Source organism: Capra hircus, chromosome 19 (genome assembly GCF_001704415.2).
Source record: "Capra hircus breed San Clemente chromosome 19, ASM170441v1, whole genome shotgun sequence".
In the NCBI taxonomy this organism is placed as follows: domain Eukaryota; kingdom Metazoa; phylum Chordata; class Mammalia; order Artiodactyla; family Bovidae; genus Capra; species Capra hircus.
The window spans coordinates 26,209,576-26,224,300 of NC_030826.1; the positions used below are offsets into that span (position 1 = coordinate 26,209,576).

The 14,725-nt window shown below is 55.2% G+C and overlaps 2 protein-coding genes across 7 annotated transcripts in view; one reads left to right on the forward strand and one right to left on the reverse strand.

Moving 5' to 3' along the window:
• Positions 1-8,230, reverse strand: part of KIF1C (kinesin family member 1C) — a 21,880-nt gene extending 13,650 nt beyond the window's left edge. Inside the window, exons 1-16 of one of the 2 annotated variants that reach the window (XM_018064493.1) lie at positions 7,995-8,230; positions 6,213-6,333; positions 5,835-5,966; positions 5,361-5,437; positions 4,843-5,022; positions 4,168-4,233; positions 3,613-3,791; positions 3,411-3,522; positions 2,947-3,024; positions 2,731-2,796; positions 2,564-2,639; positions 1,978-2,056; positions 1,627-1,772; positions 482-651; positions 243-322; positions 39-114 (exon numbers count right to left, since the gene is read on the reverse strand). In XM_018064493.1, the coding sequence (XP_017919982.1) occupies positions 39-114; positions 243-322; positions 482-651; positions 1,627-1,772; positions 1,978-2,056; positions 2,564-2,639; positions 2,731-2,796; positions 2,947-3,024; positions 3,411-3,522; positions 3,613-3,791; positions 4,168-4,233; positions 4,843-5,022; positions 5,361-5,437; positions 5,835-5,940 (1,491 nt within the window). In that variant the 5' untranslated portion in view covers positions 5,941-5,966; positions 6,213-6,333; positions 7,995-8,230. Of the gene's footprint in view, positions 1-38; positions 115-242; positions 323-481; positions 652-1,626; positions 1,773-1,977; positions 2,057-2,563; positions 2,640-2,730; positions 2,797-2,946; positions 3,025-3,410; positions 3,523-3,612; positions 3,792-4,167; positions 4,234-4,842; positions 5,023-5,360; positions 5,438-5,830; positions 5,967-6,212; positions 6,334-7,994 lie in introns of those variants that run through there. The other variant, XM_018064494.1, reaches the window with a different exon arrangement.
• Positions 6,340-14,474, forward strand: INCA1 (inhibitor of CDK, cyclin A1 interacting protein 1). 5 transcript variants are annotated; one of them, XM_005693449.3, is made up of 7 exons: positions 6,340-7,617; positions 10,027-10,114; positions 12,382-12,495; positions 12,729-12,768; positions 13,045-13,238; positions 13,701-13,863; positions 14,074-14,474. In XM_005693449.3, the coding sequence occupies exons 2-7, from the start codon at positions 10,032-10,034 to the stop codon at positions 14,218-14,220; spliced, it is 741 nt and encodes a 246-aa protein (XP_005693506.2). In that variant the 5' UTR covers positions 6,340-7,617; positions 10,027-10,031; the 3' UTR covers positions 14,221-14,474. The 5 variants fall into 5 exon arrangements, with proteins under 5 accessions (XP_005693506.2, XP_017920021.1, XP_017920022.1 ...); XM_018064532.1 differs by lacking the exon at positions 6,340-7,617 and adding an exon at positions 8,237-8,425; XM_018064533.1 differs by lacking the exon at positions 6,340-7,617 and adding an exon at positions 8,237-8,425 and having other exon boundaries at positions 13,782-13,863.

Sequence of the window (14,725 nt, forward strand, 5' to 3'; positions counted from 1 at the left end):
AGAGTCTCCCAGGCCTCCTCATTCAGCCCCTCACTCACCTTCTTTGGAGAGAAGACGCCCACGGTTCCCCCGTCTTCCCGGACAGCCACCCCCATCTCAGCCAGCAGTGCTTCTCTGTAGGCAAAGGAAAGGCGGATATTGGTCTTGTCCTCAGGACCCACAAACCCGTTCTGGGCAGGACCCAACCTCCCCTCCCCACCCCGCTCCTTCCGGGGCTCCAGCTGTGGGCCCCACCCCCACACCTCTCCATCCTCAAGGCCTCCGTCTTACGGAGTTTCTCCTCCCAGGTTTCATTCAGCTCAGCAATAATCTTCTCTGTCTCCTGTGGGCACAAACAGGCAGGGATCAGGACTGTCTGGGACAAGCCCTCCCAGGGGGCCATGCTACTCCCAGGATGCCTTCTTCCTCTTGGACCCTGGCTTTGGAGAAAAAACTCCCAGCGGCCCCCAGGCCCCACCCCTTCTCTGCTCCAGCATCCCACCTGCAGTCTCTCCATGGCCTCCTCAGGCCCAATCTGGGGCTCGGCATTAGGGGAGAATGAGGGCTCAAGCTCCCCATTGTGAGCTGCGGGGGATGAAGGCGAAGCTGGGGCAGAGGGTGACGACAGAGCCGGCAAAGCACCTTCGGGACTCCCCTCGTCCACCTTCCGGCCTAGGAGGGAGAAAGAAGTAAAAGGAGGGTAAGGAAAGATGCATCTCACAAGAGACAGAGATCTCACACCAGACCAGCCTGTAAGGACTACAGAAGACATGTAGTCCACTCCCACCAAGTGGAAAGCCTTCCTACTACAGCCTTGACAAATGGACACTGAGTCTCTGCTTGTTCCCCTCCAGGGATGGAAAGCTCATTACTAAACAAGGCAGCCAGTTCCTTCTACTATTAGATGACATGCACCATCAGAAAGTGCTTTGCTGTGTTGAGCTGAAATCTGAAACGTACCTGTTTCTAGTTCTGCCTTCTGGGATGAGAGGGACTACACTGTTTTTTTTCTTGAACGAAACTACCCTTCAAATGTGCAGAGGCCAACATCGCATCTACCTTCTCTTCCCAAGAACCCTTATTTTCCCCATCATGCCCCTGAGCACCCTGACTCCTCAAAGGGATGAACCCCAAGACTGAATGCAGAAGGACCCCAAGACTGGACACAGTTAACATGGATTGCAGATTCTCTAATACAGATGCCATTTCAGGGTAAAAAGGCCAAGCCTCACATTTCAGAAATTACTCCAAGTTCCCGTAATTAAGTTTACGATCAATTTAATTCCCAATGTTTCACAAGAATTTCTGTCAAAGCAGATGCCCAGCAGTCTATTCTTAATGACTTACTGTGTAAGTCACAAATGCATGACTGGCTATTTATTCCTGCTCCTATCATTTCAGTAGTCCCGGGAGCCTGTCAAGGTCCCTCTGAATCCTGCCTGCCCCTCCTCAGGAGGACCTGCTGCTCCCAGCTGTCACATCTGAAGGCATGATCTGTCACCTCTCCACATCTGCAGCTAAGGCATGGGGCACATATGGGCTTCACTGGGTAGTGGTCCCTCCCTGGCTCCAGGCCTGGACAAAGGCAAATCAGGAGGGATGAGGTGGGCCCAGGGACCTCCCGAGCCACTCCTCCCAGAGGCCCACCTCCCAGGGCCGAGGCGGAGAGCCCTTGAGCCATGAGCAGCTCCCGCAGCCGGGCCACCTCTTCCTGCAGCTCCCGGATCAGCCGGGCGTTAGGGTCCTCATTGATGACGGCGTTGCAGCGGATCTGCTTGGTGCGGTCAGCATACCTGGAAGAGGAGGGAGGAGCGGGACCGGTGAGGGCCAGACACAGGCGACCTTGGTCTGCTGCCTGATGCCCTCTCTCCCTCCCACGTTTCCTCACAGTGGGGTAGAGTTGAAGGTCAGCCCTCTCTTATGCACAGGCTCCTGAGCTACCAGCCTCTGAGCTCCTGGCACTTCTCATGTCCCACCCCAGCCCTGCCAGAGCCCCACCTGAGGGTGCTAAGAGTCTCTTCATAATTGATGTCCGCGGGGCTCAGGGCTGCAATCATTGCTGTGCGGGAATTCCCACCTGTGAATGGAGAGCACGGGAAAGCTTAAGCTGGGCAGAGTTCTAAAAAAAGTCAGACTGGGTCTCAGGGGCAGGGGGCCTCACTGCCCAGGCAGGGGTCTGAGAGGATCACCGTTCAAGGTAAAGTGAAGCTAAGAGTTGGTGAAGCTGATCATGAAACTGACAGTCAGAAGAAGTGGGGATATCAGACATCTGTGGGATGGTCAGAGGTCAGGGAGAGGAGGGTGAAGTCAGAGGCGGCTGTGGGGTCTGAGAGTTCACAGGGAGCCCCAGGTCAGTGAGGCCCTTGGCTTGGCAGGGAGGGTATGGCCTTGATCTCAGCATGAGGACACTGTATAAAGGATGCCCCAGGCTCAGGCAGGGAGTCAGGGGACAACTGGAGGACTTGAGGTCCCAGGGGCAGCAGTGGGTCTAGTCAGATGCATCAACAGGGGTTAGCAGGACTGGTGGCAGGGTTGGCAGAGAGAGAGAGAGAGAGAGAGAGAGAGAGAAAGAGAATTCCCTCACCCAGATTCTCTTTGAGCAGCCAGGTGAGCACAGAGTCCCTGTAAGGGATAAAATCCGACTTCCGCTTCTTTGATTGCTGAAGGACGGAAGGGGGAAAGGGGGTCAAGGTGGCCACCCGCTTTGTCCACTTTCCCAGAGCCCCTTCTCCTCCCACGCCCAGCTCTCACCATGTCCGCAAGGGCTGAGATCACCTTCCCCAGAGTGGTCAGGGACTTGTTGATGTTGGCGCCTTCCTGGTGAGAGGAACGTGGGGAATGAGGCCTTCTTCTCCCACTCCGATCCCCTCCGCCCCGCCTCCCCACAGCCAGAGCCCCAGGTTGCAAGCAGAGACCACCGCCCTCAGCACCCAACACGGCCCTGTCCGTCCCTCCCAAGCGCCTCACCTTTAGGCGCATGCCCCGGGCCCCTGAGGAGTCGGCCCGCTCGCTGCCAGCAAGGTCCACCAAGCTGATCTTACTGACCTGGTCAGAGGAAGGAGGCAGGAGGTGACTGGGCAGTTAGTGGGGGATGGAGAAAGCCAGGAGTGGGGGAGGGAGGGAGAATAGACAAGAAGACAGTGAGGGCTTAGTTACTTGTCCATTTGTTCATTTATTTGTTTACGATGTTCACATGCCCGCTGTGTGCCAGGACAAGGCACAGTGGGCTCCAAGCTCTGCCCTGACGAATCTAGCAAGAAGGACAAACACTCAAACAGGAGATTGCATCCCATTGATCTGATGGAGGAAGCACAGGGCAGGGGCCGTGGGAGCCCAGAAGAGGCCCTCAACCAAGCCAGGGCAGGGAGGGAGGACACAAGGCCCACTGATCTCATCTCTGTCTCCGTGACCAGGTGGGAGGGGGACCCTACCTTCTCTGAGTCCAGTCCAGTGAGCTGGTCGTGACAGCGCTGTGTGAAGACAATGGTGAAGACAGCGTGGGAACGGCTGCTGGTCTCATTCATGTTGGTGGCAGCCACGGTCCTGGGTGGGGGAGGGAGTGGTCAGTGGGTCCTGCCCCGCACCTTCCTAACCCCGGCTCCCATACCCCTCCACCCCATCAGCCTGCCTCACCGCGCCTTATTGCCACAGTCCATGAGGTCAGCAATGTCAGCGTAGGAGGTCACAGCCAGTTTAGACAGGTCCTGCACGTAGGGGCCCAGGATGGGGTGCTCTCGGACCCGCAGAGAGCCCCGACTCTTGGGGTTCAAGAGGTCTCGTACCCTCTCGCAGTAGATCTCCATGTAGCTCACCTGAGCGGGAGGAACAAACTAAACACCACAAAGCTAACAACCATACCCAGTGTAAAGCTCCCCGTGGACTCCCACTGAATACAACACAGGTAACACTGTTTACTATGTTTACTCTGCATTGCTAAGCATTTTACAAGCACAAGCTCACCCGATCCTCCCAATAACCCTAGGAGGGGACCCCTGATCATTACCATTTCACACAAACATCCTCAGGAGCCGAAAGAGAAATAGTTTGACCAAAGCCAGCAGAGCCTAGAATAGATCCCAGGCTGCCTGACTCCAAAGACACCCTTGGTCTTAATCACTCTGCTCACCTCCTCCCTACCCAGGGGACACTGTGTACCACCTCCAGCCCCCTCCCAAGACCTGGGCTTACCTCCACAGAATAGGATAGCTGAGCGCTCTGGTTCTTACTAACACGAGAGAAGAGGTCCTCACAGAGCTGGAGGGAGACAGAGAGAGGCACAGAGATGCTGCTGTTCACAGCATACCTGCGGAGCCCAGCATCAGGCCAGGCCAGGTCTCAGGTGACCCTGTTTAACCCTTATCACAGCCCCAAAGGAGGGATGGGATCATGTGCATTTTATAGAAGGGAGAGTCACCTCTGAGAGGTTGGCTTGCCCAGTATCTTAGGCTACTATTCAGTGAGCCAAAATACAAACCCAGAGCCCATATGCAAGGCCACAGTGCTGCAGTCAGGAAGAATATGGGTCAGTTCTCAGCTATCCACAACTGATTTTTCCTATGGTCAACACCTTGACTACACGAGTCAACAGCAGAACTACACTCACAAGTAATTCCGAGACAAGGTAAGACGGCAGAAAGTGGTAGAATCACGCTTCAGACCCAGGGCTCTCAGCCACCAAAGCAGTGGCTCTTCTCACTGAGCCCTCTTGGCCCTAATGTCCAGGCTGTGGCCAACCTCAACCCCCATCACCTTCCCTATTTCCGAGGACCTCAGAGAGCCGTCAGCCTGAGACCCGGGCCTTCCTGCCCTAGAGGCAGCTGAAGGTGCTCCCGCCTCAGCCTCCCTGCCAGGCCCCATGAGTACCTGGGGCACGATGCCCTGCTGCCCCGGCTCCTGCCGCCCCATCATGGTGTAGGACTTCCCAGCCCCCGTCTGCCCATAGGCAAAGATGCACACATTGTAGCCTTCGAAGGCATGCAGCAGCATCTCCTCTCCAATGTCCCGATACACCTGCTGCTGAGATGCAAACTGGGGGTCCTCCGCCTAGGTGAAAGGGGGCAAGAGAGACAGCAGGAACCCTAAATGCCTTTGTCCTTGGTATCCAGGCGCCCAAAGGTCCTGTGTGCTCCCCACCCCCATCACGGTCCTGATTGTCCCAGAAGATACCATCTGGTCTCCTGCTGGTCCTCATTACCCTGGGGACTCTGCCTCCCCCTCCCAGTCCAAGTCACAGGCACAGGGTCCTACCTACCCCCACCCACGGGTGCTGGTCCTCCCAACCCAGCCCCTGGAGATCCAATTTCCTAGCAACGGCCCCCTCCCCAGGACCTATAGCCCCTGTCCCTCATTGCTTAGCTTTTCCCCCAGCCCAGCAACCTCACCGAAGTGTGTGACCAGTAGGAGTAATCGAAAGTGAAGCTTTTGGGGGCATCCTTGCTCTGTTTGGGATTGATGATGGCTGAAAGCAAAGGAAGTAAGGCCAAAGTCAGGTACTCCCAACCTCTGCCCACTCTCCACAAGCCCCCAGAATCCAAGTATCCCACTCCCCATCTCTATCCTAATTCATCTCTCCCCTTTAACACTCCCCACCCCCTCCAGCCACCAAAGCTAATTTTGGCTTCCCAGGACCCGCCCCCCTCCCGGCTGCCTCCCTGGATTGGGCAACGGAGGGCTTCAGGCCAACATTCCCCCTCCCAGGGACTGGGAGCATGGAAAGGCCAGCCCCTGTCCTTACAACTAGCACCTGCTCTGTGCCCAGCACAGCCTTCCTCCCGGTTCGGCCCAGCAGGCCTGGCCGGTATAGTGGGCCTAGCCTGCCCTGTCTGTGCCCAGCCAGGCCCCTGGGACTCACTCACAGGTGGTGCTGCCCTGCATGCTGACCACACACTTGGCATCCTGGCTGGTCTCACGGGCGTTAAAGGGCCGAACTCTCACTGCTACTTTCACTGAGGCGCCAGCCATGGCTCCAGTACGCCCACCCTCCTCAGCTGGAGAGCAGAGACAGAAGAGGTGTCAGAGGGGCTGGGGGACCCAGATGTCACCTCCCAGCTTCTCCCAGGAACCAGCCTCTCCACCCTGCCCTGTCCCTGGCTATCCAGCCCCTCAAAGACCCAGTCTCTGTTCCCCTGGCCTTCCTCCCCAGTGTCACTCTCGGGGACTCCCGGAGGTGCGCCTGCCTCTCTCCCCAGCCATATCCCAGCTCAGAGGGGCCTGGGTTGTCACCCCAGAGTTACCTGGCGTCTTGGCCCCAGACCAGGGGAGCTGTATCAGTTCTGGCTGCCACCAGCCCTTGTAGGAGGAGCCCCATCCTACACTGGGGGCCTGGCCGCACCAGCTGGGGCTGTGGGGGAAACCCTGGTTGTGGGGGAAGAGTAGTTAGGAGACACCAATGGCTCCAGAGGTGTCTGGGCTGCCAGGGTTGGAGGGCAAGGGGCAGGGGGTAATGTCAGGAAAAGTGAGGCTGGCTGTCCCTCTGGAGTGGCCAAATGCAATGTGAATCCAAGGGCAGGGATGGTGATATTTTTATTCCTCGTCACTCACAAGTGTACTGGACGTTCAGATAGAGAAGACAGAAAGAGGCTGGACAGAGGACAATTCAGACACATGGGCAGAGACACTGAGGCCGGGGGGAAGCGGGGGCAGAAAGTCCCCAATACCATGACACCAAGAAAACCAGAGCGACCAAGACTGAGATTATGCTACAAGGGAAATAATGGAAGAAATGACAAGGAAGACCCAGAGGACAGCAAACACAGGAATGTTTGACAGGCAGTACTAAAGCACAAACTGGAAGCCCAAAGAAGAGATGAGATGAGAGAAAATCCCGAGCAGAAGACCTGCCCTGAAATTCCCTGAGAGGGTCAGTCAGGGGGAAGTAGAAACAGTTCCCACCTAAGGTCCATGACCTGCACACAGAGGGAAGGACTGCTGATGGTCAAAGTCCAATGGCTGGAGGTACAGCCCAGAACTGGGCTCCATAGGGCCTGCCTGTAAGCCCCAAACCCCTTGCCCAGCCCCCAGCACTTCCTCCTTAGGATCCAGGACAATGGGCAGGAGAGGGTGGGGTTATCCTGTAACCATCCTACCATCCCCCAGGGTCCTCTGTTAAGGATCCAGAATACCTGTGTTTAGGGTAAGTAGGGTCCCCCTGAAAAGGGAGAGAAGGGAAAGGAAGCAGGCAGGTCCCAGCTCCAGCCTGGGGCTAGTGCCATGGCGTCCACTGCCCTGGGGAAGGTGCCAGGCTGGAGCCCAGGAATGTGGGTGATCTGGTGCCCACACCCAGGGAGGAGAAGCTAAGCAGCCCACACCCACGGACAATAGGGTGGAGGATTGTGAATACAGATCAGGGATGCTGGGTCCCCCTTCTGTGGCCCTCGAGGACCTCAAACCCCTGTCCTGCTGGTCCTCACCTCACCAGCCTTTCTGGCCAGGGCATGGGAGGGGTGAGAGGGCTGGTCTGTCCAGGACAGGAAGGGAGTAGCTGAAACCACAGAGGCTGTCTAGGGGAAGAACAGCCCTGACCCCCAGACCCTGACTAGGGGACGGAAGGGACACACTGTGGTGACGCCCTGACAGCTTCTGGGACTGGGAATGGGGTGGCACTGCTGGGGGCCTGCGGCGCAAAGGACTCAGAGAGAGGTACAGGGGTCGGCCGGTGCACTGTATAGGGGCAGCGGGGTTACGGGAGGAGCCTCAGCTGGAGTGAGGCCGACTGACCCCAAAGAGGTCCTCGGGCCACCTGCACCTTGCCCGCCCCGCAGTTTTCACAGAGGCCCCCGGCTCGGCCTTCCTGGGCGGCCATGCGGATCCTGTCCTCCAGACCAGCCAACCGACGGCCGGCCCGGGCCTGGCACCTCTCTGCGCCTCCGCGGGACAAACAGCACATGATCCCGGCTCCCGCGGCCAGCCGGCCCCACCGAGTGGTGCAAACCGGGACCCCGGCTCCCCGCCCCCCTGCCCGGCACATTCCTCCGCGGGCGTCCCCTCCCTCACCCCCCCGCTTCCCCAGCTCTCACCTCGTCGCGGCAGGGCTCCCGGAGCGGCTGGGCAGAGTGCAAAGGGACAAACTTTCTGGGAAGCGTGAGACCGGAGCGGGGGCGATCCGGGGCCGGTTCCGGGCTGCCCCCGCCCCTCGCCGGGTCCCCGGGCGGCGGGCGGCGGACTCGCGCCCCGGGGGCGGCAGCAGTAGCGGCGCCAGCGGCCGGCGCCCGCCCGGGCAGCGCGAGCTGGGGCGGGAGCGAGGGGCGGGGGACCGGCGGGCGCGCGCGCGCGGATGGGAGGGCGGGCGCGCGCCGTCGCGAGAACGGCCCGGGAACGACCCGGACAGCTGTTAAAGGGGCAATGTCCCCGGGACTGAGGAGCGGAGGGGAACTGAGTTGCGGACGCGGCAGGGCGACCCGGACACCGGGACTCCAGAGGGTGCCCAGCCCCAGAGAAGCCGGGAAAGGTGGGGGCGGACCCGAGTAGGGGACCCAGGCCTCTGGCGCGCGCACGTCGCCGCCGTCGGAGGCGCGCTCAGGGGGTGGAGCCGCCCGCCGAGCCCCGCCCAGGAGGTGGTGCGATGCAGGCCCCGCCCCAAGGCTCGAAGCACTGGTCGGCTCCGCCCTCGGCTCCTGTCGCCGCCTCGCTCCTCCGCGCCTGGTGTAACGTTCTAGAATTCGACGAGCAGCTGCCTAAGGTGCCCTGGCCAAGTGCAGTCGGCAGCGGCACCACCACTCGGGCGCTGTGTCACTGCCTGGTCCTTAGGTGTGACAGGGCCCGCAGTGCCGTGTCGCCCCCTCAGGCCCAGACCACCCCTGCCTGCCCAGCCTGGCCCCAGCAGGCCTCAGCCCCGCAGGGCCCACCGCCTGGAAGCCACATCAACTCCTCAGCCCCCAAATTGTGCCTTCAGGCTTAGCAGCTCCTCACGCCTGGGTCAGCTGCCAAGGGTCCCTTGAGCTCCCTAAGGAGTTTTCCTCTAAGCCTTCCCTCTGAACAGGGCTTTCCACCCCCAACGACCTCCAGGCTCTAGCTAACTCAGCCCGGCCAGATTCCTCGGGTCCTCTTCTGCCCTGTCAGGCTTAGGTTCCCCTCCCAGACTTGGCTGCCCCCCCGCGCCGCCCCGCCCCCCACCCCAGCCCATTAACCATCCAGGACTCTTTCTAGCTTCCTTAGCCCCATCTTTCTCTTAGATCTGGATCACCCAACTAGACACCCAGTTACTAAGGTCTGAATGTCCCTCAGCGGCCACCTGCTCCCTAGTTCAGCTTCCTCTGCTCTGGCCCAAGATATTCCATTAAAACCCCATCTGCCCTTTCAGCCCAGCTTTACTGACATTTGCCAGCTCAGCTCTAAATACTCTTCTCATTCTTCATTTCCTTTCTCAGCCCATCTTAGTTACCTTTGAATAAATACTTATTCACCTGCAACAGCTTCCAATTTTCTGGCATTTATGCTGCCTCTCCTAACTCATCTAACATTCTTATCTGCATTGTCTGCCCACCCCAACTGGCTCTCAGGTCACCTTTCGCTGTCTGGAATTCTGGTCCTGTGTAACTGACCTCTGCTCACCTTCTACATCTCTAGACTTTCCCACTGCCCCCTCCTTCTTCGTCACCAATTGACCTTGACCGCTCTGTCCACACTTACCTTTCATTAACACCTCATTCCTGGTTTGTTTACCAACCCTCAGTTCTCTAGCTGGCCCCAGCCACCAGTTCTGTACCAATTATCCCCAAATGCCTTTTGCTCTAATTCACCTCTCATTCTTTTTCATTTCATTATCCCATATTGCCAGTTAAGTCACTCAACTGCCATCTGTCAATTTCACTTACTCTGTGTATTCGGCTTAGGAAAAAAGATTTAAAAAAAAAAATCTTTCACCATTTCTACATTTCCTGTGTTTGCTGTCTTGATTGTGTATGTTCAGCTAATGAAAATATTCAGCACTTGAAATATCTTTTCAGCTTTCTTTCCTTTCTTCTGGACCTACACATCTTCTTTCCAATCTTTACATTCACTCATGGTGAATTACATGAGTGAATGATTCATTTTCCATTATCTTCCCAGCACCAATGAGGAGACTCAATCCAGCCTCCCAACCCAGTCCAGTCATGCAAGTACAGGAAGATGCAGACAACCTTATCCCTTTTGCCAAGTGAGTCCTCCCCACACAGTGGGGGAGGGGGGATGAGATGGAGGCAGGATTCCATGTCTGGGTTCTTCCCCAAGAAAAGTATAAAATAAGAAACAAGAATCTCGGTGCCTGGTCTCAGGGGATTGGTGATTTATTAATTTACTCAGCAAATTATTTTTGAACACTATAGTGTTCTAGGCACTGAATATTAGGCATTGGGGATTCAGCAATTAGAAAGATAGGGGTCCTGCTCATAGAGCCAACATTCTACAGAGAGGAAATAGAATGTGTACATGAATAAATATAATTTCAAATAGTAGTAAGCACATGAAAAAGTAAATGTACAGTATAATATAAGTAGAATGTCTCTGAGACACAAGTATATAGAGTATGACTGTGGAAGGGGAAGAGGAGATGAGTTTGAATTGAGATCTGAAAAATAGGAAGGAGCCAGTCTGCTAAGAACCAAGGAGTAGAAGAAGGAATAGTAGGTTTGAAAAAGCAAAACCAAGTCCCAAGAAAAGAACTAACTTTCTGTCTTCTAGGACCAGGAAGCCCATCAGCATAACTGAAACTTAGTGATTAAGGGAAAAGTGGAGTAAAGGCAGACAGGTAGAGGCCAGATCGAATAGGACCTTATGGGCCATTGAAAAGAATTTGAACGTTATGCTAAGGACAGTAGAAATCAGTGGGAGTTCTAAGCAAGGAAATGACATGAGCAGACTTTCTTTTCCTTCAACTTTTTTATTATGGAAAATTTCAAACAACTACAGAAGTAGAGAAAATAGTAACCACGAAACCAGAGTACCATTTTTAGTCAGCTGCAATAATTATCATTAGATGGATAACCTTTGTTTTTTCTGGATACACCACTTGGCTTGTGGGATCTTAGTTTCCCAACGAAAGATTGAACCTGGGCTCTCAGCGGCAAGAGTGCTGAGTCCTAACCATTGGACCACCAGGGAAGTCCCTGATGGATAATTTTTTTCTTGATACACCCATTCAGCCTCCTGCTACTTAGACCATTTTGAAGTAAATTTAAACGGTATTATTTCACATAATCATTTCTAAAAGATTACTCCGACTGCTCTGTGCAGACTAGATTACTGAAGGATTCAAATGGAAGCAGGGAATGGAGGAGGACGCAATTGCAATAGTCCAAAGAGGGGAAAACGTGCTGGAATATGGTGGTGGGAGTGGAAATGGTGAGCGGTAGTTAAATTTGAGTGTATTTCAGATGTAAAACTCACAGGATTTGCTGATAGATTGGATATGAGGGGTGAGGGAGAGTGAGGCATATCAGATTTTTGGTTCTAGCAACTGGGCATTTGGGGTGCCTTTTGGCAAGATGGGGAAAGCTAGGGAGGAGGTGTTGAGTGGGCAGTTGAACCTGCAAATCTGAAGTCCAGGGGAGGAGCCAGAGCTGGAAATATAGATTTGGGAGTCATCAGCACATTGATGGTATTTAAAGTCATGGACCTGTGTGAGATCACCTACAGAGGAATGAAGACACAGGGCCGAAGCCCTGGGACTTTCTTCTGGAAAGCAGACATCTGGTCAGTCAGTCTGGCAGCTTTAGAAGTGATGAGAACTGTTCTCAAACAACTTTTGCACACCCTACCTAAAGGATATTAGTATTTTTGAGTTGTTGTTTACTCGCTAGGTCATGTCGAACTCTTTGTGACCCCATGGACTGTAGCCTACATGGACTGTAGCCCGCCAGGCTTCTCTGTCCATGGTCCATGGTATTTTTCCAGGCAAGAATTCTGGAGTGGGTTGCTATTTCCTTCTCTAGGGGATCTTCCTGACCCAGGGATCGAACCCGCATCTCCTGCTTGGCAGGCGGATTCTTTACCACTGAGCAACTAGGGTAGCCCCTAGTGCTTCTGAGATGCGGAGATATAGCAGGAGTGAAGAGACTCTGCTCTCCTGGATGCTTGCATTGACTAAAAGGAACCTGTTGAATCACTTGAGTAGCTGGGGCCTCCCTCTCTAACAGCCCTGCTTGCTAAGTATGATGTTCTCTGGTTGTGGGGTGTAGAAGTTTGAGATTCAGTGAGATCTGAGGCTCAAACAATTGCTAATCTCCATGCTCACTCCAGCTCCAACCTCCTTTCAAATCAAAGTCTTCACCACCTTTCTCATCTAAAATGGATAAGGGAGGACATGGCCTGAGGGAGCCTGGGCAGCTGTGTGGTCCTGTGGTAAGATAAGACTCCTGAATCCCTGGAGTGAGTAGGTGCCGTAAGGGAAGAGCCAGACCTGAGCATACCTTGTCCTCACCTCAGGTGTTCTAGGGTGGTCAGCCGATCTCCACCCCCCTCCTTGCCTTCCCAGAGCCTTGGACTGATGCCCCAGCACTATGGAGACACCTTCTGGGAGAATCTTAGTCAAAGGCCCAGGTGAGAGAAATGGAGAAACGGGACTAACTGAAGGTGGGGAGGAGAGGCTGTACAATTTTAAACTACCATAAAGCCTTACTGTAGCAATAAGTCCTAGTCTCAGGATAACTGCCCCACCAAGTGATGGACATGGTAGCTCCTAATGCCAGGTGGGTGGTTGGGAGAGGTTGTTAGAGAAACAACATGGATAGGGATATTCTCTTTGCACTTAGCCCCCTTTTTGTGCTTTACAGCCCCACCTGGATGGAGGAACAGTACACCCCACCCTTGCTGGTATGATGAACTTTCTGCCCTTTGACACTTCTTGGTTAAGATCACACCCACTGCCATCCCATCCCCAGCTCCCCTTATTCTCCCTTCCCTCTGGTCTCCCCCAGCTAGTGCACTGAGCAGGCCCTCCTTCCTATGAATCAGTCATCATGTTTTCCAGATCACAGCCATGTTTTTATAATCTGGTCTTCCCAAGACCCCTGGTTCCCTATTTCAGTCCCAGCTCCCCGAGAGACTCAGTTCTGCCTTCTAGCTCCCTCTCCCCATTATCTGGTACAGAGAGCCACTGGTTGCTCCCAGCCTGGCCAGTATGGCCCTGAGGGACTCCCACCTCCTGAGGTGCTCTGCAGAAGAAAGAGGAGGAGGCCACATTCGCGAGGAATGCAGCGGGGATCTGGGGGCATCCCAGCCCGGGTAAGGGCTGTCACTCATCACTTGGAGGATCTAAGGAGGCGACAGAGAATCATCAATGAGTAAGGAGAGACATCAGGGCTCTGGGAGCCAAACAATACGGGGACGGGTGGCTTGAACTGAGGAAAAGGTGGAGAGCTTTGAGGGAATTGGAGGTTGCTTGGGAGTGTATCATGGTCTTGGTGAGATTGAAGCAAAGTTTCCCATAATATGGGAAGGAGGAGGGAATGAAGGAATGGGGGATTAGTCACCTGAGCTGAAAGGAGTAGAACCCTGGTCACTGAAGACAGGAAAGCACTCCACAGAACTGGAGGATGGTGCAAAGCTAGAGGTCATCTCTGAGCCCCTGGATGGGAAACTACTTCAGTCTGAGGGGAGCAGAAGGTTGGAAGTGGAGAGTTGGAAGTCAAATGATAACACTTCCGGGTCCCAGCAGGAACTAGTTCAGGGCGGGAAGATGAAGAATGGAGAGACAGGAAGCCTGGCCTCCAGGCCCCTCTTTCCTAAGCCTTACGTCTCCACAGACTGAAGAAGGCCCAGTGGGGCAGCTCTGGGGCAGCGTCTGGGCCTCTGCTGGTTGACAGTGATGGCTGTGGCTTCCCTAGCACCACTGAACACCCTGATCGGGAAGAGGAGAGGGCAGACTATCCACAGGAGAACCACTTCCTCATTTCTGGCAGGGCCCAGGTATGGATGGCTGAAGAGGACTTTGGTGGGTGGTGATGTGGACCCCTGGTCTTGCATGGGGAGACAAGGGAAGCCAAGAGCCACATGGGATAGCTGGATGTGAGAGGAACGAAAGTAAAGTAGACCAGATCCTGAGACTTGGGGGTACCTGGGTTTGGGGCCTAGGAAATCTGAAGACCTACTGTTTGATTCTTTTTTTTTTTCTTACAGCTGCTTTGGTCTCCCTGGAGTCCCCTGGGCCAAGAGGGGTCTTGTCTTTCCAGGCAGCTGGGCTCTAAGGGCTCCTTCAGCGCTGTCACAGCCACTAGGAACTCCTTTTACCATCCCTGGTTGGTGGAACTGCAGTCTGAAGAGTAGGGAGAAACTGTCCAAACTCAAGACACTGGCCGTGCCTCAGGGGCCCAGGATTGGGAGCTGGAATCTCCAGTATTTCGGACATCAAGGCATTCCTCCTTTCCTTGGCCTCTCCCATCTTCCTCTCCCCGCCTCTGAACTAGACACGAACAGCCCCGATGGCCTCCCCTCTCCACTCTCAGAGGAGCCCCCCCCGAGGCTCCCTGTCACTATTCTCTTCTTCGTTCTGTTATTAAAAAGCAAGCAAGTGGAGCCCAGAGTTGTCTTTCTCTCTGCGATGTAGTGATGGGGAGGCTTATGGGGAGGGAGGGCTCTTTTCAGCTTCGCGATGACCCCGCCAAAATGAAGTTGGGCTGATACCCCCAAATTCAAGGAGTTGTACCCAAAAACTTAGTCCTGCCCGCTCCAGTGTTCCCCACCCGGCTCTCCGGGCCGAGGTCACGTCAGGCGGCGGAGCTTCCGCCTCCAGGACCCCGCATCCTGCCCCTCAGCGCGGCCGCCCCCTCTG

Bases quoted from the DNA above. Each gene is read 5' to 3' on its own strand.
- INCA1 (XM_018064532.1), top strand. From the start codon at position 8,320: ATGTCCCCGGGACTGAGGAGCGGAGGGGAACTGAGTTGCGGACGCGGC. The intron at 12,769-13,044 runs GTATGATGAACT...TATCTGGTACAG, and splicing joins AGTACACCCCACCCTTGCTG to AGAGCCACTGGTTGCTCCCA. The intron at 13,239-13,700 runs GTAAGGAGAGAC...ACGTCTCCACAG, and splicing joins CGACAGAGAATCATCAATGA to ACTGAAGAAGGCCCAGTGGG.